A 25893-nucleotide genomic window follows, 5' to 3' on the forward strand; every position below is an offset into this window, starting at 1 on the left:
ACTAGAAGCTACAAATCTACTTTGTCATGTAATGAAAACAAAGACAAGTGTTCCAACAAAGCCTTTATTTCAAACCTTACACAATTTAAAGATACTTACAAAGCCTCTTAACTTTATTTTTTAAAGTTACCTATTATTTCTTATAACTGGTAGCACTAAGTTTTTATGAAAAGCAGACAGTAAATCTAGCAGGATGACTATAAAATAGAAAACAAAAATATGAATCCTAAATTGGGTATAGTGCTGTACCTGAAATCCAGAACTATGGGAGGTGAAGCAAGAAGACTGAGTTTGAAAACCTAGTCTAGGGGGCTGGAGAGATGGCTCATTGGCTAAGAGCAAGAATGCTATTCCAGAGGTCCTGAGTTCAATTCCCAGCACCCACAGGGTGACGCACAACCATCTGTAATGGGATCTGAGGACCTCTTCTGGTGTGTCTGAAGACAGCCACAGTGTACTCATACATGTAAAATAAAAATAAATCTTTTTTAAAAAAAAGAAAACTTAGGCTATATATAGCAAGCTCTAGACTAGCATCAGCCATATACAAATCCTATCATCAAATGAAATACATGACTGATCAGGGCTACTAAGATAACGAAAGAATATAAGTGGGGATCTAAATGGAGTTCCCTATATGATGGACTATAAACTGTAACCTGAAATAAACTCTTTTCTCTTCAAATTTTTGTCAAGTTTTTTTTTTTTTTTTTTTTTTTTTTGGTTCTTTTTTCCCGGAGCTGGGGATCGAACCCAGGGCCTTGCGCTTCCTAGGCAAGTGCTCTACCTCTGAGCTAAATCCCCAACCGTGGGTTCTAGCTTTTTTTTTTTTTTTTTTTTTTTTTTTTTTTGTCAAGTGTTTTATCACAGCCACAGAAAGCAAAGTAGGATTTCTGTATGAAATGAAAGGCATGTTGCATAAGTTCCAATATATTTATGGCTTTGGACTAGATTATTTTAAAGTCTTCATTAAGTAGTAAAATTCTGTGAGAGCAAGACAAATCAGGCTATATAACATTTTCCTTCTAGTTTACCTAATTACAAACTAAATCCTCTGCACTGATCTTTCAAATTAATGATTAAATATTAATAACATGATTATGTCCTATAATTGAAACATATATACAATCGATTCCAGTTTTAAAAGCTTTTATTTGATAGTATGATATGCTTTGAACAGATACTACAATCTAGAACTAAACCAGACATGCCCTAAAAACACCTTCCCTAAAATTAGTATACTAATACTAGCCAATCAAAGTTTGATTTTTTTTCCTATTTTGATTCTCAACTGACATAGTCATTGACCTATGAAGGCAAAGGCAGGCCTATCTCTATGAGTCTGAGGCCATCCAGGACCTCAGAGAGATTCCATCTCGAAAACACAAAATAACAAAAAAAATTACATCAAGAGAAAAAAATAAAATGCTATTAAAACTGGAGCTGGACATGGTGACCACACCGTTAGTCCCAACACTTGGGAGGCAGAGGCAGGAGGAGTTCTCGTGTTGGAGGCCAGCCTGGTGTACAGGGTGAGTTCTAGGATATCACTAGAGATACCCAGTGAAACTATGTCTCAACCTCTAACCCTAATGCCAGTCAGAGCTGAAAAGGGTAAACCATGGTGATAACTCTAGAAGCTGCTCTCCAGAGGCTGGGACAAAAGGACTGCTGGGGGGTTGGGGATTTAGCTCAGTGGTAGAGCTCTTACCTAGGAAGCGCAAGGCCCTGGGTTCGGTCCCCAGCTCCGAAAAAAAGAACCAAAAAAAAAAAAAAAAGGACTGCTGAGATAACATTCTAACGTTCCACTTATTCTCAGGTACTGTTTGAAGACAAGCCACTTCAAAGGGGATCCTTTTTCGACATACTGTTGTGGATGATCTGTGACTTATGGGATAAAGCATTGCTTATAAGTTTAGGTTCAGGTTTCTGCTTAAGTGACCTGGCTTTGACTAAATTTTTAGAAAAATTTTAGATAACTGTACATATATAAGTTATACCTATAAATATGTTGTACACTTATATATTATGTATAACATATTATGCATATATTATGTATAAAATATAAATACATATTATATTTTTATATAGTTATAAAAAAACAACAGAGAGCTGGTTGCTACCCTCACGAAGAGCTGGAAGTCGCCAACAGGAGTGACTACATGCCTGAGAGCAGAGGTAAGACCAACTTTTCTGCTCCAAGTGACCTGCCTGGTGGACTCAAGTCACAGAAAGGCAGAAGTCCTCTGGGACTGGGCACTTCCGGTCTTTGGCCGTGGCCCGAACCTCTCTGATCCCAGCCCACAGCTCCCTGCTCCCAAACCCCAGGGGAGAGGAGCTGAACACCAGAAGTGTGGGCAATCCTGAGACTGCAGGGCAGGACAGACCGCCACTTCTGCCCACCTTTGCCCACATCCCTGGCCCAAGAGGAAACTGCATAGTGCCTCTGGACATAGGAAGATAGGAGCAGTCAGCTGCAGGATCCCCACGGTCCAGATCTGTGCCAGGATCTGAACTGAACCAGTCAAACAGCTCCCTGTACCCAAATCCCGTGGGGGGCAGGGTGAGGAACAGACCATCAGAGGGGCAGACACCCCTGTGAAACCAGGAGACTACTCTGCCCACATTCCCGACTCAAGAGGAAAATGCCTAGCGCCATCTGTGGCCCCTATGCACAGGGAACTAGGAGAAGTAGGGGTAGAACCCTTCTGGTTGCTGCCCTCACAGAGAGCTGAGTGCCAGCCCCGAGGAACGACTACATGCCTGAGAGCAAAATACTCTGTTCCCATAACTGGCTGAAAGAAAACAGGAAAACAGGTCTCCAGGAGCGCTGACACACAGGTCCACAGGAGTCAAGCCACCATCAGAAACAGCAAGAAAAGCTAACACCAGAGACAACCTGATGGCGAAAAGCAAGCACAGGAACCCAAGCAACAGAAACCAAGACTATTTGGCATCTTCAGAGCCCAATTCTCCCACCAAAGCAAACAGTGGATACCCAAACACACCAAAAAGCCAAGATGTAGATTTAAAACCACGTTTTATCATGATGATGGAGGACTTTAATAAGGTCATAAATAACTTCCTTAAGGAAATACAGGACAACACAAGCAAACAACTAGAAGCCCTTAAAGAGGAAACACAAAAATCCCTTAAAGAACTACTGGAAAAAATAGCAAAACAGGAGAAGGAAATGAAAAAAAAAAAAAATCCAGGAGTTAAAAATGGAAATAGAAACAATAAAGAAAACACAAAGAGAGACAACCCTGAAGTTAGAAAACCTAGGGAAGAGATCAGGAGTCATAGATGTGAGCATCACCAACAGAATACAAGACATAGAGGAGAGAATCTCAGGAGCAGAAGATTCCATAGAAATCATCGACACAACTGTCAAAGATAATGTAAGATGCAAAAAGCTCCTATCTCAAAACATAGAGGAAATCCAGGACTCAATGAGAAGATCAAACCTAAGGATAATAGGTATAGAAGAGAGTGAAGACTCCCAGCTCAAAGGACCAGTAAATATTTTCAACAAAATCATAGAAGAAAACTTCCCTAACCTAAAGAAAGAGATACCCATAGACATACAAGAAGCCTACAGAACTCCAAATAGACTGGACCAGAAAAGAAACACCTCCCGTCACATAATAGTCAAAACACCAAATGCACAAAACAAAGAAAGAATATTAAAAGCAGTAAGGGAAAAATGTCAACTAACATATAAAGGCAGACCTATCAGAATCACACCAGACTTCTCACCACAGACTATGAAAGCCAGAAGATCCTGGACAGATGTCATACAGACCCTAAGAGAACACAAATGCCAGCCCAGGTTACTGTATCCTGCAAAACTCTCAATTAACATAGATGGAGAAACCAAGATATTCTATGACAAAATCAAATTTACACAATATCTTTCTACAAATCCAGCACTACAAAGGATAATAGATGGAAAACTCCAACACAAGGAGGCAAGCTATACCCTAGAAGAACCAAGAAACTAATCGTCTTGGCAACAAAACAAAGAGAAGAAAAGCACACAAACATAACCTCATATCCAAATATGAATATAACAGGAAGCAATAATCACTATTCCTTAATATCTCTCAACATCAATGGCCTCAACTCCCCAATAAAAAGACATAGATTAACAAACTGGATACGCAACGAGGACCCTGCATTCTGCTGCCTACAGGAAACACACCTCAGAGACAAAGACAGACACTACCTCAGAGTGAAAGGCTGGAAAACAACTTTCCAAGCAAATGGTCGGAAGAAGCAAGCTGGAGTAGCCATTCTAATATCAAATAAAAATTGACGTTCAACCAAAAGTCATCAAAAAAGACAAGGAAGGACACTTCATATTCATCAAAGGAAAAATCTACCAAGACGAACTCTCAATCCTAAATATCTATGCCCCAAATACAAGGACACCTACATGCATAAAAGAAACCTTAATAAAGCTCAAAGCACACATTGCACCTCACACAATAACAGGAGATTTCAACACCCAACTCTCATCAATGGACAGATCATGGAAACAGAAATTAAACAAAGACATAAACAGACTAACAGAAGTTATGAACCAAATGGACTTAACAGATATTTGGAGAACATTCCATCTAAAAACAAAAGGATATACCTTCTTCTCAGCACCTCATGGTACCTTCTCCAAAATTGACCAAATAATCGGTCACAAAACAGGCCTCAACAGATACAGGAAGATTGAAATAATCCCATGCACCCTATCAGACCACCACGGACTAAGGCTGGTCTTCAATAACAATAAGGGAAGAACGCTCACATATACATGGAAGTTAAACAATACTCTACTCAATGATAACTTTATCAAGGAAGAAATAAAGAAAGAAATTAAAGACTTCTTAGAATTTAATGAAAATGAAGGTACAACATACCCAAACTTATGGGACACAATGAAAGCTGTGCTAAGAGGAAAACTCATAGCTCTGAGTGCCTGCAGAAAGAAACAGGAGAGAGCATATGTCAGCAGCTTGACAGCACACCTAAAAGCTCTAGAACAAAAAGAAGCAAATACACCCAGGTGGAGTAGAAGGCAGGAAATAATCAAACTCAGAGCTGAAATCAACCAAGTAGAAACAAAAAGGACCATAGAAAGAATCCACAGAACCAAAAGGTGGTTCTTTGAGAAAATCAACAAGATAGATAAACCCTTAGCCAGACTAACGAGAGGGCACAGAGAGTGTATCCAAATTAACAAAATCAGAAATGAAAAGGGAGACATAACTACAGATTCAGAGGAAATTCAAAAAATCATCAGATCTTACTATAAAAGCCTATATTCAACAAAACTTGAAAATCTTCAGGAAATGGACAATTTCCTAGACAGATACCAGGTATCGAAGTTAAATCAGGAACAGATAAACCAGTTAAACAACCCCATAACTCCTAAGGAAATAGAAGCAGTCATTAAAGGTCTCCCAACCAAAAAGAGCCCAGGTCCAGACGGGTTTAGTGCAGAATTCTATCAGACCTACATAGAAGACCTCATACCAATATTATCCAAACTATTCCACAAAATTGAAACAGATGGAGCACTACCGAATTCCTTCTACGAAGCCACAATTACTCTTTTTAAAAAAAAAAAATATTTATTTATTTCATGTATGTGTGTACACTGTAGTTGTCTTCAGACACACCAGAAAAGGGCATCAGATCCCATTACAGATGGTTGTGAGCCACCATGTGGTTGCCGGGAATTGAACTCAGGACCTTTGGAAGAGTAGTCAGTGCTCTTAACCACTGAGCCATCACTCCAGCCCCACAATTACTCTTATACCTAAACCACACAAAGACCCAACAAGAAAGAGAACTTCAGACTAATTTCCCTTATGAATATTGACACAAAAATATTCAATAAAATTTTTGCAAACCGAATCCAAGAACACATCAAAACGATCATCCATCATGATCAAGTAGGCTTCATCCCAGGTATGCAGGAATGGTTCAATATACAGAAAACCATCAAAGTAATCCATTATATAAACAAACTCAAAGATAAAAACCACATGATCAATTCATTAGATGCTGAGAAAGCATTTGACAAAATTCAACACCCCTTCATGATAAAAGTCCTGGAAAGAACAGGAATTCAAGGCCCATACCTAAACACAGTAAAAGCCACATAGAGCAAAGCAATAGCTAACATTAAACTAAATGGAGAGAAACTTGAAGCAATCCCACCAAAATCAGGGACTAGACAAGGCTGCCCACTCTCTCCCTACTTATTCAATATAGTTCTCGAAGTCCTAGCCAGAGCAATCAGACAGCGAAAGGAGGTCAAGGGGATACAAATTGGAAAGGAAGAAGTCAAATATCACTATTTGCAGGCTGACGGAAACCGGAGATAGATCTCTCCTGAGAGACACAGCCAGAACATGTCAAATAGAGAGGCGAATGCCAGCAGCAAACCACTGAACTGAGAATGGGACCCCCATTGGAGGAATTAGAGAAAGGACTGAAAGAGCTGAAGGGGCTTGGGTCCCCATAAGAACAACAATGCCAACCAACCAGAGCTTCCAGGGACTAAGCCACTACCTAAAGACTATACAAGGACTGATCCTGGGTTCCAATTCCATAGATAGCAGTGAATAGCCATGTTGGGTTCCCATCAGCATGCACTTCTTTGCTTCATCCATCTTATCTAGTTTTGGTGGCTGTATATGTATGGGCCACATGTGGGGCACCAGTGGAAGGGGAAGCCCTTGGTACTGCCAAGGCTGCACTCACTCTCAATGTAGGGGATTGTTGGGGGCTGGGGGCGGTAATGGGAGGAGGATGGGGGGGGACACCCATATAGAAGGAGAGGGGGAGGAGTTAGGGGGCTGATGGACAGGAAAGCAGGAAAGGGAATAACATTTGAAATGTAAATAAGAAATATCCAATTTAATAAAAATGGAAGGGAAAAAAAAAAACAATAGAGGCTGATCTCTGGAATTCCTTCCCCAATTTCCAACAGTGATAACATTTGGGAGAGGACAGTTTGACATCCTAACAAGAATGCAAAGATAAAACCTGTACACTTGGACATCTCACCATCTTCACTCTATCTATAACTAGGTCTGCTCCAAATTTTTCCTAATTGGTCTTAGGATCAAGAGTCCTGGAACTGGAACCCATATATTCACACAGGCATATCTTAAGCTTCTCAGACCAACTGTAAAACAAATACCAGTGCCCGCTTCGGAGGGTCACACTTAATGCTCAGTGCACACCTGCTTCTGTGCCCTGTGTACTACAGTCACTGCAGATGCACACTGGTCTTTAGCAACTTTCTGAAGATCTTGAACACATAATGAAGATTTTCTGAAAGTAAATTCATCCACTTCAGTCTAATCTTACCATTCAAAGATTTATGTGTAACATAATTCTAAAGTTTTTCTTTTGTTTTGTGTTGTGCTGTTTTGTTTTGTTTTTTTGAAACAAGGTCTCTCTGTGTAGCCTTGGCTATCCTGGAACTTGCTCTGCAGACCAGACTGGCTTTCCTAACTCTGCCTTCCAAGCGCTGGGATTAAAGGCATGCACCACCACTTCCCCAGTTAACTGTTAATTGCATAGTCAAACATTCATGTTATAATATTTTAAAGGGACCTGGTAAAAAAATATCTCCTTAGCTGTGTAAGAAAACTACAAATTATTCAGAAAGATCTGACGAAGAAATATCTTATCATTCAATTAGTAACATTTAATAATTAATGAGATTTGGGAAAAAAAGAAAATTTAGATGACTTCAAGTCTTGCTTCTATGATATAATGAAGAAAACCGATTCCCAAACTTTTCTTCTATCATTTACCTATTTTTTTGAGTTCCATATTATAGTTTCATTTGACTGAATTAATTTTACCTATGAAATAAAATACTTTTCTTTCATACTATAATGCATAATAAACAAAGTCTGGAAGACTGTAAATTAAATAATAAGAGGTAATGACTACTTACTACACCCAATGTCACAATATGCTCAATACAAGTAAGATACGGGACCAGGCACAGAGGTCCAGACTTTAATCCCAACACTTGGGAAGCAGGGGCAGAGTTCGAGAACAACCTGGTCTACATAGAGTTCCAGGACAGCTAGAGCTACGTAAGAGAGAGTCCCTGTCTCAAAAAATTAAGACATACAATATACCTTTTTTAAAAAATAGAATGTAGGGCTGGAGAGATGGCTCAGCGGTTAAGAGCACCCGACTACTCTTCCAGAGGTCCTGAGTTCAATTCCCAGCAACCACATGGTGGCTCACAACCATCTGTAAAGAGATCCGATGCCCTCTTCTGGTGTATCTGAAGACAGCTACAGTGTACTTATATAAATCTTAAAAAAAATAAATAAATAAAAAGTAGAATGTAGAAGTTACACATGGTAGCACATGCCTTTTATCGCTGTACTCAGGATGCAGAAGCAGGAAAAAACTCCATGAGCCTGATCTACATACTGAGTACCAGGCAACCAGAGTCATGTAATAAGACCCTAGGGAATCAGGGAGGGGAGGGGAGGGGAGGGGAGGGGAGGGGAGGGGGAGAGGAGAGGAGGGGAGGGGAGGGGAGGGGAGGGGAGGGGGAGAGGAGAAGAGGGGAGGGGGAGAGGAGAGGAGAGGAGAGGAGGGGAGAGGAGAGGAGAGGAGAGGAGGAGGAGGAGAGAAGACAAGAGAAGAGTAGAATTTAGAAGCTAGGGTCATTTAGTCACAAAACTGAAAGCAGGACTCCTACACTCACTCAATCACTGGTATATTCCTAATGCCCAGCAGTTATCACTCAATAAAAGATTACCTAGAAATATCTGTCAGTGACAAAAGAAAAGGTAGTAAGTTTTAAGAAAGGTTCTATATTGGTCTTAGTGCTAAAGGATCAATATTTTATCCCAATCTTTCTTTATTAAACAGGCCTTCTGTATCTGTGGCTAATTCTCCTTTCAGAAATCTACTGAAACCGAAGATAGGTTCATTTAATAAAGGTTATATAACCATTTTAAGTAGCTAAATTATCAACTAAAAGGCTGTGACAAACGCTTTACATTAGAGGCTGGAGAGACGGCTCAATGGTTTAGATACTTGCTCTTGCCGAGGACTCAGCTTGAATTCCCAGCACCCATATGGTAGCCCATGACCACCCATAACTCCAATTTCAGGGAAGTGAGTATCCTCTTTAGTCTCCTTTGGTATCAGGCATGCACATGATATACATATAGACATGTACATAAAACACTCAAATATAAAATAAATCTAAAACCAACAAACCAAACTAGCATGACTCAATTTCAAGCTTGACTCCATTTTAGGTTTAAAAATGTTATTTAGGGCAAATATGTGATATAAGGTTAAAATTACCCATCATATGCATACATTCAAATACAAATCTTTAAAGGGTGCAAAACACTAAGGCAAGGATCACGAGCCAGTGTATGCTACATAGTAAGATTCTGTCTTAAAAAATAATAGTGGGGTTGGGGATTTAGCTCAGTGGTAGAGCGCCAAGGCCCTGGGTTCGGTCCCCAGCTCCGAAAAAAAGAAAAAAGAAAAGAAAATAATAGTAAGGACTGCCTTGTCTGGTATCTGTGGGAGGGGAGGTGCCTGGGTGGAGGCTTGATGCCCCAGTGAAGGAGGATGAAAGTGGGGTGAGGCCAGAGTGAGTAAGGAATGAGTACCCTCTCAGAGGCAAAGGGGAGGGGGAGGGGGTTAGATGCTGCAGAGGGGAGACCAGGAAGGGGACAACATTTGAAATGCAAGTAAAGAAAATAGTAAAGAAAATAATAAAGAAAACAATAAGGCAAATATTTGTTTCCTTGCAGTTTATCTTACCAGGTCTTTCTTTCCCTGTGCCTTTTGACTCAGCAAATTTTTGTATCAAACTTTCAATTGTTGTATTAGCCATATTATTTATAAATTCTTCATGAACCTATCAAAAAAAAACAAAGGTTTTTCTTTTTAAATTACATTCTTACTTTTTTTAGAAACCTACTACAAAGCAATTTAGAAAGTTACAGATTTCCTTTTAACCTTCCATGTTGTTTCCTAACTGTAGATTTCTGGAGACCAGCCTCTGCTTAGACGAATTCTCATGATAAATAAAACTTATGAAGACAATGTTTACATCTTAATAACAAAGAAAAAGACATTTCCTTTCCCCTTACTGAAAAACAACCAAAATTATCATTAAACTCTGAACACTTCCACATTTAAATTTTCCCCCTTCCCCCACATTTAAATTTTCTAATTACTAAAGTTCCTTCTCTAATCTTTTAAAGTGTTAAAACTTGAAAAGAGAAGTATTTAGAAGTTGGTAATTTCAGTAAATGAAGACTGTAGGTTAATATATAGAAGTACACAACTATTTAAGAAACAGATGTTTAATATACAGTAACTATCTGGTTAGGTATACAGGAATACTGATAAGTATATGCATATAGTAGCTATATAATTATATAGTACTTAGTTACTTTAAAACAATTTAAATTGGGGCTGGAGAAATGGCTTGATGTTGTTTTTCCAGAGGACCCAAGTTCGGTCACCATCACCCATTAAAGACACTAAAAGACACCAGTAGCTGTAATTCCAGAGTAATCTCTAGATATCTTCAGTCATGTGTACATATCCAAACACAATTTAAAAATAATCAATAAAAATATATCTTAAAAAATAATAAGGGCTGGAGAGATGGCTCAGAGGTTAAGAGCACCGACTGCTCTTCCCGAGGTCCTGAGTTTAAATCCCAGCAACCACATGGTGGCTCACAACCATCTGTAAAGAGATCTGACGCCCTCTTCTGGTGCGTCTGAAGATAGCTACAGTGTACTCATATATATATATAATAAATAAATAATATATTTAAAAAATAAATAAATAAATTGTCATCATACATCTTTAATCTTGGTAGGCAGAATGTAGGAGGATCTCTGAGTTGAAGTCGGCCTGCTCTACAGAGTGAGTTCTAGGACAGCCAGAGCTACACAATGAAACCCTGTCTCAAAAAAACAAATACTGGGGACTGGCAAGATGGCTCAGAGGCTAAGAGCACTGGCTGCTCTTCCAGAGGTCCTGAGTTCAATCCCAGCAACCACATGGTGGCTCAGAACCATCTATGATGAAGTCTGGCGTCGTCTTCTGGCCCGCAGGCATACATGCAAGCAGAGCACTATATATAATAAATTTTTAAAAAAGATGGAAAGCAATCAAGCATACACAAATATAGTAATGATAATTAAAAAATCATGTTTTGTCGGGGTTGGGGATTTAGCTCAGTGATAGAGCGCTTGCCTAGCAAGCGCAAGGCCCTGGGTTCGGTCCCCAGCTCCGAAAAAAAGAACCAAAAAAAAAAAATCATGTTTTGTCATCAATAAAAAATGCAAATACATATTCTTCATCTGAAACAAATATATGTATGATTTCCAAACAAAGTGATAAAAGACTTAATAAAGAGATATAAGTGAACATAAAAATTTCATAAACTTTTACTTCAACATAAAGCAAAGAATTTACCTGGCCTATTTGTAAATGAATTTCCTTTATAGCATTTGACAAGGATCCTATAATTTCCTTTATATGAATGAGATGGGTTTCTTCAATATCTTGAAATTTCTGGGTTTGAAATATAAAAGTTTTGATTATAAAATATACATAAACACATACAAACAAATACTCTGGAATCAAGAGAAGCTTCAGAAACCATTTCAATATAGGTAACTAAATTAAACTAATGAGCACTATGTTTGAAATTCTTCTAGACAAATGAATCTAATAACTTTTCATTATCCCATTTTCTCAGGCCAATATAAATAAACCTTTCCAGAGTCTAAAGATACAAGAAGTTAAACTCTACAATCAGGATTTTAAAAATTAAGAAGACCCATAAAATAACAATGTTTCAAAACCAGAGAAAAGTCTCCAAAACTAAAAACTGGTGCTGGCAAAGCAAAGCGCAATTATTTAGTGCTGAAATCTACAATCTGACCAGAGACTTTCAACATGTCTGTTCAACTGCATCTCAGCAGGTCTCCATGGAAGGTGGGAATGCACTGGGTTGGGGGGTGGGGAGTGGGGGGCACACACCAGAACATAGGTCTCCAGGATGCCTGGAGAGGGACAGGCAGGAATGCTGTTGGGAAAGAAACTTTCCAGTTATGATAGCATTTCCCAGAGAATACCATTGCTAGCTCTTGCTTTGCGAAACTCATGATCAAGACCCTGAGAAATACTAAAATAATGCAATCTGTTTGATTTTGCTTACCCCAGCATTTTCCAAACTTCAACCTCACAATCTTTGAGTGTTTTCTCCTTCCCTAACACAACTGTCAGTTCTACTGCACAGATCACCTTTTTTTTTTTTTTTCAAATTAAATCAGTTCTAAAGACTGGGCCTAAATTTCCAATTACTTTTTTCTGGTTAGTTATCAAATAAAGTTCTCTCTCCTCATATTAATGCCCAAATTTATCTAGCACTGAGTTACTTTATCAGAAATCATTAATACAAATTATCTAGTTTGTGTGAATCAATTAAAAATATATCAACAGGGGTTGGGGATTTAGCTCAGCGGTAGAGCGCTTGCCTAGCGAGCGCAAGGCCCTGGGTTCGGTCCCCAGCTCCGGAAAAAAAAGAAAAAAAGAAAAAAAAATATATCAACAGAGAGGCAAAACTATGTTAGAAGAATTGTACGAACAATTCCCAAACTTCAATCAACCTTATTGATGAGGATGTCAGATAATAAAGTGATTCACCCTGAACAAGCTAATGACATATCTATTCTAGGTCCTCCTGAACTATCTCTAGGAGCTGAAGAACACCCAGGCTAGAGCTGACTCGGTGCTGAAGAGCACATACAGCCTTTGCGGAAGGCCCAAGTTCCGTTTGCAGCACCCAAATCAGATGACTTATGATAGCCTGTACCTCTAGTTCAGAGGATCTGAGACTCTTACCTCAGCAGACACCGATGTACATACAGAACACACATACATAAAAACGAACTTTAAAGAAGGAGTTAGACTTGAGGAACATCCAACAGGAGGATAATTCTTCCAGGTCCACAATAGAAGAAATGGCCCAGGGGCTAGAGAGATGGGGCCCAGGACTGGTGGAGAGAGTGCTCTTCAAGAGCACTGGATCACCTTGCAGTAGACTAGGTTCAGCTCCCAGCACATACATGATGGTTCACAGTCATCCCTAACTTTAGGAGATCTGTTCCTTCTTCTGACCTCTGCAGGCACCATGCATATGGTACACATACATACATGCAGGCAAAATACTTACATAAAATAAAACAGCAAAAAAATGTTTTAAAAAGAAACACCCCTTAGCTTAAATATCAGAAATTAACAAAATATTTTATCATAAACAAATACAACCAAATATAGTAAAGTATGGATGATTCTCTACTTCCAAGGAAAGTGTTTTCATTCCTTCTTAAAACAGCTTTACCAAATAAGATATGTTCTGAACTATACAGAACTATCTTTTTATTTTTTTGTGAGTGTTTTGCTTGCTTGTATATCTGTGCACCATGTGCCTGCTGTACATGAAGAAACCAGAAGAGGGTGTCAGATCCCCTAGAACAGGAGTTATAGATAATAGTGAGCTGATAAGTTGGTAAGTGCTAGGACTTGAACCCAGGTCCTCTGAAAAGCAATCAGTGCTCTTAATCACTGAGCTATCTCTCCTGGCCCCTAATCAGAGTATATATCTTGCAGCATGAATCCACATTTAACTCAATGTGTAATTCAGATACAATTCTTTTTTTTTTAGCCTTTTAATCCTAAGGTTATTTATTCACTTTAATCCCAATCACAGTCCCTCCTCTCTTCTCAGTCCACTCCTCACACGATCCCTCCCCTTCACCCCTTAGAAGAGGGAAGTCCCCCCCTGGGTACCAACCTACCCTGGCACCTCAAGTCACTACAGGACTAGGTACATTCTCTCCCACTGTGGCTAGGCAAGGCAGTCCAATTAGGGGAACAGGATCCACAGGCAAGCAACAGAATCAGGGTAAGTCCCCTGCTTCAATTGTTGGGGAACATGCATGAAGATCAAGCTGCACATCAAATACAATTCTGAGATTGTGGGGTTTTCTTTCCAGATAGAAAAAGCACATTGCAAAGCGCAAGGCCCTGGGTTCGGTCCCCAGCTCCGAAAAAAAGAACCAAAAAAAGAAAAGAAAAAAGAAAAAGAAAAAGCACACTGCTAACTAATATTAATACTCAAAATTAGTGACTACTATACACTTCAGAGGATCTAAAATCCTCTTCTGGCTTGAGACATACCCCCATACACTCACACACTCACCATACATTCATATGCACATATAAATAGAGGTTTCTTTAAAAATGAAAAAAGGAAAGAAACAATGGGAATCCGTTTTTAGTGGTGTGTAACAGCTTACAGCTGGAAGGCTAAAGAAGAAAGTCCTGAGTTTGAGGCCAGCTTGGAACACACAGGGATTGAACAGGTAGTTCAGCAGTTAAAAGCGTACACTGTGTGTGCAAAGGACGAGGGCTTACAACTGCCTGTAACTCCAGCTCTAGGAGATCCAATGCCCTCTTCTGGCCTCTTTGGGCATCTATTACATACTTAAAAAATAAATCTTAAGAAAAAATAAAAACAGTACTAGGCAGTGTGTTTCCATGTGCGTAAGTACACACCATATGAGCTACGAAAAAGAGAAAGATGCAGAAAAATGTAATATATATTACAAATATATACAAATAACATATATATATACACAAATAATTAAAATGCTATTTTGAAAAAATGCAATGAGAAAGCAGAAAAAGATAAGGAAATGGAAGGTTGAATGCTGAAAAATGTTTTTAAAATATTGACATTTTAAAAACTGCATATGATATCCCACAAATGGTCTATGACGTGTTGGCACATACCATTAATCCTAGCACGAGGGTGTCAAAGGCAGATGGATCTCTGTGAGTTCAGTGGCAGCCTGGTCTACGTAGTGAGCTCCTAGTGAGCTAGGGCTACATAGTGAAACCCAGCTTTTCAGGGGAAGAAGAAATATAAAATGAGGCATGGCAATCACCCAATACCAGCCTATAATTTCAGCACTCAAGAGACTGAGGCAAGATTACCAGTTGGAGGCCAGCTTGGCCTAAACAGAATCTAAAAAATAAACACAAACAAAACAAACAACATGTGTGTGTCTGTTTATAAAATTATAGGTCTGAGTTGGACCCTAAATCCCAGAGAGGCAGGAGACATCTCATTCCATCGAGTTGTTCTATGCCCTACACACAAACATAAATTTTAAAAAATTGAGAGGGTAGAGAGATGCCTCAGTGGATAAGAGCACTGGCTGCTATTCCAGAAGATCCATATTTAGTTCTCAGCACCTAAACGGTGGCTCAAAACCACCTGTAACTCCAGTTCCAGGGGTCTTGATAGCCTCTTCTGGCCTATGCAGGTCAAACTCATAAGACATTTACTTAATTTAAAAAATATTAAGCAACATCAATATAATAAAAATACTGAACAGCAGATTTAAATTTCTATGCTAATTTAAATAATTAACTGAAAGTATTTTAATTAGTAGAATTGAAAAATTAACAAGTCAATAGTAACTGCTTTATAATAAATACATGTTCTTAATGATTTAGAAGACAAAACAGCCTTTGCTCTAGTCTATTACAGTCTTCTTTGCAACAGAAATTTCACTATTTTAGAAATCTCATTTAATAGAAGTAAAGCCTTCTTGTGGAAGCATCATTTTTTCCATATAACACAAATGGAACCCTTCTTCAATCATTATCTGTGGCTGTGCTGATATAACACATCCTAGTTTTCTTTTTCTCTAGCTTCTACTTGGGTTTCAGCTTCTCTTCCTCTATCAAGTTCTTAATGACCCCATGTAAAACAAACATGAAGTCAGCATGGCTTTGTGAACTTACACTATTTTAAAAAGGCTCAAACTGTAATTTCTTACCCAAAACATTTTAGAATTCATTTTTTTCCTTTTTAAAATAAATGCACACGGTACTCTAAGAATATGGCATATTTTGTATTATTGCCAGTATAATCTTGTGCTTATCAGTAACATTAATATTTGTTATGAAAGCATGTACATTCGGTCTAAGCTAAAATTGTAAACAGCTTCATGCAGATTCAGATCAAGTTTTGCTGTTGAAAGACACATGATAAAAACAGATTTGGACTTACGAAACTGTGATATGGCTATGAGACTGGAACACTGCATCCAGTGCTAGAACTGCACCTGCTACCTCAGAGTTAACATGTCTACCTCAGCATGACCCGCTCACTACACACCAACTACGTGTTTCAGGAAGCCTCTCCCATTTCTCTTTATCCACGAATTTGACAAGTTAAAATTTGAAAGTGATCTCAGCTCCCTGAGAATCCCTCCCTAATCCCTTAGCCATCCACAGCATTTGCAGCTCTCCTCCAAAATGAACCACAAGACCCTCATCACCCTTATCACCTAACTATTATGCTGACTTCCAAACTGGACTACTCCTCTCCTCTGGGGCTAGAATAATACATTCTTCACATAACTGCCAAAGCTAACTTTTAAAATACAGATCCAATCATGTTACAACAAAATTTAGGTGGCTACCAGGTTGCCAGCTGCTCTTAGAGAACAACTAATCCTTTGTATATCCCAGTCTTCACCCAATTTTTTTTTTTTTTTTTTTTTTGGTTCTTTTTTTCGGAGCTGGGGACTGAACCCAGGGCCTTGCGCTTCCTAGGTAAGCGCTCTACCACTGAGCTAAATCCCCAGCCCCTTCACCCAATTTCTTAACCTCATTTCTTTTCACTATTTCCTTTCTATTCTTCCCAGTTTTACATTTTTCTTTGTAGAATACAGCATCTATCGATTTCATATTTTATATTTCTGGAATTCATGCTCACGGCCCTAAAGCCTAGGCTTCTTCTGTCCTACATTTGACTCATGTTTCAAGTCTCCATTTTATTTATTTTTATGTTTGACATTTCTTTGACGTACTGAGGAGAGGGGTATGCCATGGCTCATGTAGAGGTTAGATGATAACTTGTAGGAACAAATTCCTTTGTTTTACCAAATAGGCTCTGGAGATTGAACTCTGGATGTTAGGCAGCAAGTGCCTTTACTTGGCTGCCCCAAGTCTCAGTTCTAAATATCAGGTCTCCAAAACAAGTCTCCCAAGCTCCTGGTTTAAATTCTAGGTTACTCTTATTATTCTATCTTCTAGAAGCTTAGTCCTTCCCTTTATAACACTTATAAAACTTGTTAATATAAGCATGTATTTCATGTCTGCCCCCAGGCTCTGTACTATCAACTGAATAGTGCCTTTGGCATAATAGGTAACCGTGGATGAGTGTGTGTGCGCGCGCGCGCGCACACACACACACACACACACACACACACACACACACACACACACACACCTCCCTTTTAGATTATGAAATGGAAGTCTTTCATTTCCTCCAGTGAGGAGACAGAATAAGGAACTAGCAAAGTTTCAGAATTATCAAGACTTCTTTCACATCTAATAAATGCCCAACAAAAAAAGAAACTATTTTAACTGCTGAAAAAATAAAGTACCTGACCCTTGTCCTCATATAATTTACACATGGAAAAGACACGAAATAGAACAGGAGTGAAGCAGTGTACTTCACCATGGTGTAGCCCCTCAGAAATGATGGCTGAAATGTTCCAAAAAGTTCCAACATTAGCCTCAGGCCCAGAGCTGCAGCACACCATGAAAACCATGCAGCATGATATGCTGAGTCACTGTGATCTGCAGGTCCTCTGCTATCTACTAAATGGAACTGAATTCCTGACGCCTTAAGTGGTGCTAGGTGCTAAGAACATAAGGAGACAGAGTGAGCTTAGTAGTGTTATTAGGTAGAACTCATCAAGTATACCTACCTTAAAGTGGGCCTTCAACTAGGACTGAAAGAACACCAAATTACATGTCGTTTATCCCAAGTCAAAAGATCACATCTTCACTGTCTACCTTCATCCACGAAAACTTGAGAACAGGGTTTTTTCATTGTTTGTTTACTGCTGTACCTTCAGTACTGACTATCTTCCACTTTTCTTCTTACACAGAAATCATAAAATCAAGACTCAATCCTGGAGACCAGCATTATGTTCACCATCTAGCAAAGACTTCACTGTCCTCAATTATACTTAAACAGCTCTTATTGTTTGAGTAAACTCTTATGACATTGTTATAGTCTGATTGAGAAATGTCCATCATGGACTCCTTCCTATGTTTGAACACTGGGTCCCCAGCTAGCTGTTTTGGGACATCCTAGAGTCACTTGGACAGATGTGCCTAGCTGGTGGAGGTAGAGGACAGGGCCAGGGCTTGGGGAGTCTAGGCTGGCTCTACTTCCAGACTGAACTTCTGCTTCCCAATCACTAAGAAGGAACAAAGCAGCCGCTTCCTCTCTGGCTTCTCTACTATGACCACTAACCCATAAGCCAAGGTAAGGGCAGCCCTCCCTCAGCTGTTTGGTCATGGTGACAGGAAAGAGACGTGGTATAAGCAGCACTGGCACTGCCATGTTGGCCGCACTCTCCCAGACAAAATGCCAATATAAATCACCACAGTACTCAAACAGCTCGTTTAAACTTTTCTAATACTAAGAAATTAAACAAAAATTCTATTATTTAACCAATGTCCACAAATATAAGCATCCTGTCTTCAATTTAAAACCTTAAAAATACCAACCTGGGCTGTTTCTGTCATCTTCTGTTCAAAATCAGCTTTTGTTAATGCATACTTTTCCACATAAAGTTTGTAGGTGTCTGTAGCTTTCTTGGACTTAACAGCTGCCTGTAACAAAGCGAACACATTTTTAAACGACATATGTATTTTATGTATGTTAGTGTTTGCCTTCATATATGTCTGCCTGTGAACAACATGCATACCTAGTGCTCTCAGAGAGCAGAAGAAGGCATCAGAGCTTTTGATGCCAGAGTTACAGATGGTTGCGGGCCATAATATGAGTGCTGGGAATCAGACCTGGGTCCCTTGCAAGACCTGGTGCTTTCTAACCCACCCTCAAAAAACATTAAACTGAGGTTAACCATTTTCTCTATCTTAAAGTAAGGTATGAAGTAACAAATTAAAAATACATTTTAAGGGGTTGGGGATTTGGCTCAGTGGTAGAGCGCTTGCTTAGCAAGCACAAGGCCCTGGGTTCGGTCCCCAGCTCCGAAAAAAAAAAAAATACATTTTAAGAGTTTGGTTTGATATACAAACTTTAATCCTTTAATCCCTGCCTTCTTTTAAAAAAGTGGGCAGACAATAACTCAGGTATTAAACATGGACTCTTCTTTCTAATGGAATGTTCAAAAACTTCAAACATGCCCACTTAATAGCCCAGAGCATGATTCTACCACCGTAATGAACAGCTGTGAGAAACTAGCAAAGCAATGTAAAAAAGCGCACAAATAAGACACACTTCTACTCCTCTCCCACTAATGCACACACATTCTATTTAATGTCTAATTCAAGTTTATACACTAGCCAGGTGATGGCAGCACATGCCTTTAATCCCAGCATTCTGGAGGTTAAGGCAGGATTTCTGAGTTCAAGGCCAATCTTGTCTATATACAGATTGAGTTCCAGGACAGCTAAAACTACACAGAGAAATCCTATCTCGAAAAAACAAAAAACAAAACAACAAAAAAAGTCTATAAACTGGGGGTTAAAAAAAGTCTATAAACCGGGGGTTGGGGATTTAGCTCAGTGGTAAAGCGCTTGCCTAGCAAGCGCAAGGCCCTGGGTTCCGTCCTCAGCTCCAGAGCAGGTCTATAAACCAAACTCAAAAATTAAAAAAATTTGGCTTACCATGATAATTCTCAGTTTCTAGGATGTTCTAATAAACCAGTAAGTTTGTTTTTAATTTTTATCGATTTCTCAGGAACTCTTTCATAAAAACCCACTATGATAATAATATAGTTTTAATTTTATCAGTTACTTAATGAAATTAGGAAATATAATGAAAGGAACATGAAATTATGTAAGACATCTTTTCTTCAAGGACTTTGTAAAATAACCTACATATAGAAATCAGAAATAAAACCACAGAAATCAATATAAACCTTAGGTGAGACACAGTCTGGAGAAAAGATCCAAGGCAGCTCTGTACTAGACACACAGCTAGAGTCCTCAGTGCTGCAGACAGTGGTATGTGGTCAATAGGAAGGAGCATGACGCCAAGGCAGGCAGTCTGGGAGTAGCAGGCCAGCCTTGGTGGTGGCAAGGGAAAAAAAAAGAAATGCCTACTGTCTAAAGGTTGATCAATTTGGAGATAAGAAGATGGATTGTAAAATAAGAGTTCAAAGGTGAAGGGCGACGGTAGGGATCAATATAAAAGTATCCCCATATTCTTCTTGACAGTCTGATGAGCAACAAATAGTAAGATAGGCGAGGTAAGAACAAAGTGAGTTTCATCAAACTATGGTGTGGGGGACATATCAAACAATTAGTCTCAGTGACTAAAAGTACTTCCGAGGGGTCTAAAGTAGTGCTAAGAGCCAAGTAAAAGCTTTACAACAAGACATTTGTGTAGGGCCAATCAGTGACGACACATAATCACCTTTAGCTGTATTTCCAGGATGAGAACCAGAGACAGAAAAACCAGCTTTGCTGTGGGTAAAGACTGGCAACAGACACACATGGTCTTCTCTAAACAGACAATGCTGTGTTCTCTAAAATTCAATAGAAATTATACCAAACACATGGTATGTGCTTTTCTGCCTTTTAAAAGAAAAGTGTTATTTTTATTTATGGTATGTGGGTGCCTGTCACATGTGTGTGAATACCCAGGGAGGCCAGAAGAAGGTATCAAATCCCCTGAACCTGGAGTTCAGTTAAATCTAAACTGCCTGACATGGGTGCTAAGACTCTAACTCACAGCCATCTCCAGCTGCTTTCCAGCCTTCGTAAATAAAGCACATGCAGGATGCCATTTCCTATGCAGTAAAACTGGACTGGAGCCAGAAGAGGTTAATTAAAATTCTGGATCTACCATTTACTCCCCCATCACATTATCTCTTGAGTTTTACATTGCTCTTTTACTCATAAAACAGAAATAATACAAGATTTTTTTTAAAGATTTATTCATTTATTATATATAAGTACACTGTAGCTGTCTTCAGACACACCAGAAGAGGGCATCGGATCCCATTACAGATGGTTGTGAGCCACCATGTGGTTGCTGGGAATTGAACTCAAGACCTCAGGAAGAGCAGACAGTGCTCTTAACCGCTGAGCCATCTCTCCAGCCCAATACAAGATATTTTTAAGGCTGCAATAGGTACCCAAATATAATTAGACAAAGTGCTCGGGAGCTAGTTAGAGGTCATGGTTCACAAGTAAAGATGCTTGTTGCCACACTGACAACTCTGAAACTCACATAAAGGAGAGGACTGATTCCAGCATATTATCTTCTTCTTTTTTTTTTTTTCTTTTTTTCTTTTTTTCTTTTTTTTCGGAGCTGGGGACCGAACCCAGGGCCTAGCAATCGCTCTACCACTGAGCTAAATCCCCAAACCCGCATATTATCTTCTGACTGACACACACACACTAAATAAATAAATAAATAAATAAATAAATAAATAAATAAATTTAATGCTTATGATAGAATCTGGCACATAGACAAATTTATAAATAACTGTTAACAGCTATTTTTATGTTTCTAACAAGGAACAACATAAAAATATATGTTGTTAAATTTTGTTGTTATATAAAGGCATGTCTAAGTACTGACTTGCACTGAGTTTCCCATTCCCTAAGAACATGGCTAAAATCTGTAAGATTGGGGCTGGAGAGAGGGCTCAGTGGTTAAGAGCACTGACTGCTCCTCCAGAGGTCCTGAGTTCAAATCCCAGCAACCACATGGTGGCTCACAACCATCTGTGATGGGATCTGATGCCCTCGTCTGGTGTCTGAAGACAGCTACAGTGTACTTATGCATCCGTATACATAATATAAATAAATCTTTTTGAAAAAATCTGTAAGATTTATTTTTACTTTGCTCCTACAGTTTTATCTTTTGTTTTTTGTTCTGTCCAGCCATTTGACCCTCTTTTCTCTAGAACCCCAGCCCTGTTCAAGTATAACAACTAGATAAAATGTCTTTGTAAAGTTTACTAATAAATGAGCTCCATCCCAGGAGCTCTGTATAACCATGCTTGCTAGGGTTTACTTTAGAAAACACTCTAGCCATCTTTAGTACTGGTACTTGGAAGACAGAGAGACAAGTCAATCTCTGTGAGTTCAAGGCCAATCTAGTCTATACGGAAAGTTCCAGGACAGCCAGGCTGTTACACAGAGAAATCCTGTCTCAAAAAACAGAAACAAAATCTAATGACATGGTCGGCTGGGTTTCTTTTTGGATTTTCTTCCAACTAAATTTTGAGTTTGTACAAAGGCAATCAACAATCTGCAGTCCATGGAGCGGTTTTATAACAGCTTAGCAAAATTATGTAGTCTGAGGGGTAGACTCTTCTTCCCTGCTCTTCTTGCTAGTATCTCTTCTATTCTGCTGTCTATTACATTTTGCTATATACTTGTCACAAACCAATAAGAGCATCGTTGAGAAATTTACAATTTAAAGGGAAATTCATACAGATTTTAAAAGTGGCTATGTCTATACTTTTTTTTTTTTTTTTTTTTGGAGCTGAGGACCAAACCCAGGGCCTTGCGTTTGCTAGGCAAGCGCTCTACCACTGAGCTAAATCCCCAACCCATGTCTATACTTTTAAATGCAATTTTTTTCATAAAATCTTTATTAAGATTTACTTTATTATTTAAAATTAGGTGTAGGTGTGTTGTGTCTATAGGTGGGTCTGGGAACAGGAATGCAGGTATCTGTAGAGCGGAGAGGCATCAGATCTCCTAAAGCTGGAGTTACAGATAGTGGTGACCTACCTGATATGGATGCTGGAAACTGAACTGGGTCCTCTGGAAGAACAGCAAATATTCTTAACCCTTAACTACTAAGCCATCTCTCCAACCCCTAATAGACTCTTAAAATCAATTTCTTTCCTTGATTTTTCAATGCTAGAGAAATCAAACTAGGGGCTATACAAATCCTATGAAAACCAAGTCAAACCCTCAGTGCTTGTAATGGGTTCTACCTTGTAGAGACTTTAGCAAAGGGGTCCCCATGGATCCCCAAATCACAGTCTATTGCCAAGCTTACTGGTTGCTCTCTCCATATCCTGATGGTAAGGCCCTGTTGATGAAGACAACACTTACCCTACTGCTAGTGTTCATAGCACTAGAAGGTACTCTGCAAACATCCAGGGGAGTTTGATATCATCAATATCACCCAGCTATAAACCTTGAGACACCCACTGGAAACTGGCCTGCCAGATATACTATGACTAGTGGCACAAATGCTGTGGAAGTAACTAACCACTTTCTGCCTGGATCGAAGGCCCACTCCATGAGACCATGAGATGGAATCCCTGTCTGACACTCCTAAAGTGGCCAAGAACCTGAGAATGGATAGGTCATGGGCCTAGGGAAACATCTAATACTAGTATTCTGCTAAAGGAACATAGTAATGAAGTGATTTTGTCTTGGTAGGGTTTCTATTGTTGTGAAGAGACACCATGACCACAGCAACTCTTATAAAGGACAACATTTAATTGGGGCTGGCTTATAGTTTCAGAGATTTAAGCCCATTATTGTCATGTCAGGAAGCATAGCAGTGTGCAGTCAGACAAGGTACTGGAGGACAAGCTGAGAGCTTTCTACCTTGATCCAAAGGCAGATAAACTGCTATACTAGCCCTAGCTTGAGCACATGAGACCTCAAAGCAAGCCCCCAGAGTGACACCTACTCCAACAAGGCCACACCTCCCAATAGTGCCACTACCTATTAGCCAAACATTCAAACATGTGAGTCTATGGGGACCATTTCTTTTCAAGCCTAATGGCATACTACTATACCTACAGATCAGTGCCTTGCTCAACCCACGTTAAAGCAGCTTCTTGAAGTGAAAGGTGCATAGACCTGCAACTGGACAACAATCAGAGTGAGAGACTTTTAACCGCTAAGTCCTAAATGGGATATCTTCACCAAACCCTTCAGGGATCCATGTAGAATAAAGGGGAAATTTTTAAGCACCAGGTTTGGGCATGGTGGTGTACAGTCTATTCTAAAATATAAAGCAAGCTAAAACAAACTTGTAAATTTGTTTTAATTATATTAAGAAACTGGAAAATTCAAATAATTCTGCAAGTAAGATATATGCCCACCACAGTCTCAGCCCTCAGAAGGCAGAGGCAGGCAGATCTCTTAAGTTTGAAGTCAGTCTGCCTGCAGTTCCAGGTCAGCCAGGGGGCTACACAGAGAAACCCTGTCTTTAAAAAAGGAAAAAAAAAAATTAAGAGCCAGAAATAAGGGATGACTTATAGGGAATGATGTCTTCAAGATACAACAGCACTGATGCACATATGACATCAGACAGTGCCAGCAAGCACAGCCCAGACAGGGTCCCAAACTAAGAAGGAGAAGTGGACATCAGGTCCTATTCCTAAGCAAGAAACTACTTGTAACTGGTACCTGCTGGCAAAGGGAAGAGTCTGTTTTCTCTGATAAGAGTGTCACTGGGTATTACCAAGCCCCTCCAGGGCAGTATCCATGCCCAGGAGTAGTTGCCCAACAAAATACAAACTGTTTTATGGGTTTGTGTTTCATTTGGACATTTTTTTGTCTTACTGTTTTTTTCTTTTTTCTTTTAATTTTCTTTCTTTCTTTTCTTAGAAAGAGATAAAGAGAGAGGCAGGGGAAGAGAACAAAGTTGAATGGGAAGGTAAATAGGATCTGGGAGGAGCTGGAGTGGGGAAAATATACTCAAAATATATTGTATGAAAATATTTTTTTTCTTTTTTTCGGAGCTGGGGACCGAACCCAAGACCTTGCGCTTGCCTAGCAAGCGCTCTACCACTGAGCTAAATCCCCAACCCCGGGATTCTAAAATATTCTAAAATATTTTAGAATAAAATAAAAACAAATTAAGAAAACACACAAAATGCTAGGCAGATGCTCTACCACTGATGTACATAACTAGCCATAATTTTTCCTTTTCACGTGTTCTATACACATCACTCTATCCTCTCTCTGATTTCTGGCTCTATACTATGTAATAATGTATTTTAGTTCTCTATGAAAAGGGAAGCTTCTTGAAGACAGAATAGGATAACATGTACTTAGGGTTAAACTACTAAAGCACAGCAAGAGGCTAGGAACCAAAACATTTATTTACTAATGCAATTATTATACCATAATCCAATAGTCACTCACAAAATATACTTAAGGAAATCACTCATTAAGGAAATAATCTATTCTAAACCATGAAGCTAAAACAAACCTGTAAAGTTGTTTCTATTACATTAAGAAACTGGAAATTCAAATAATTTTTCAAGTAACATAGACAATATAGTGATGACCTCTCATACTAGTAATACTGATAGCACTATTATAAACCAACAGTAATAAAGTCAACTGTTCTAGGCAAACATTATTTCCCACAGATCTGTACTAGGTAACTATCTTAGTTATGGTTTTACTGCTGTCAACAGACCCCATGACCAAGGCAACTTTTTTTTCCCCAACATGGAAAAGAAGAAGAGTAGAAGAGAAGAGGAAAGGCCAGCCATGAGGAAATGGGGGAGGGGAATGGGGAGAGAAGGGACAAGGGGGAAGAGCAGGGATGAGAAGAGAGCAAAGAGCAAGAGCCCCAAGGCTAGTCTTATAAGAACATTTAGTTGGGGCTGGCTTACAGGTCCAGAGGTTCAGTCCATTCTCATCAATGCAAGAGCAAGGCAGCATCCAGCATGGTGCAGGAGGGCTGAGAGTTCTACATCTTGTTCCAAAAGCTAAAAGGAGAGC

General features: G+C 39.2%; 1 protein-coding gene across 3 annotated transcripts in view; it reads right to left on the reverse strand.

Moving 5' to 3' along the window:
- Fcho2 (FCH and mu domain containing endocytic adaptor 2) overlaps positions 1–25893 on the reverse strand; it is a 102418-nt gene that overhangs the window by 49417 nt on the left and 27108 nt on the right. For all 3 annotated transcript variants that reach the window (XM_087621464.1, XM_087621459.1, NM_001191632.1), the window contains 3 exon segments: positions 18709–18813; positions 11512–11610; positions 9835–9931 (listed from right to left, as the gene is read on the reverse strand). In XM_087621464.1, the coding sequence (XP_087477590.1) occupies positions 9835–9931; positions 11512–11610; positions 18709–18813 (301 nt within the window).

This window comes from Rattus norvegicus, chromosome 2, assembly GCF_021556685.1.
Source record: "Rattus norvegicus strain SHRSP/BbbUtx chromosome 2, alternate assembly SHRSP_T2T, whole genome shotgun sequence".
NCBI lineage: Eukaryota > Metazoa > Chordata > Mammalia > Rodentia > Muridae > Rattus > Rattus norvegicus.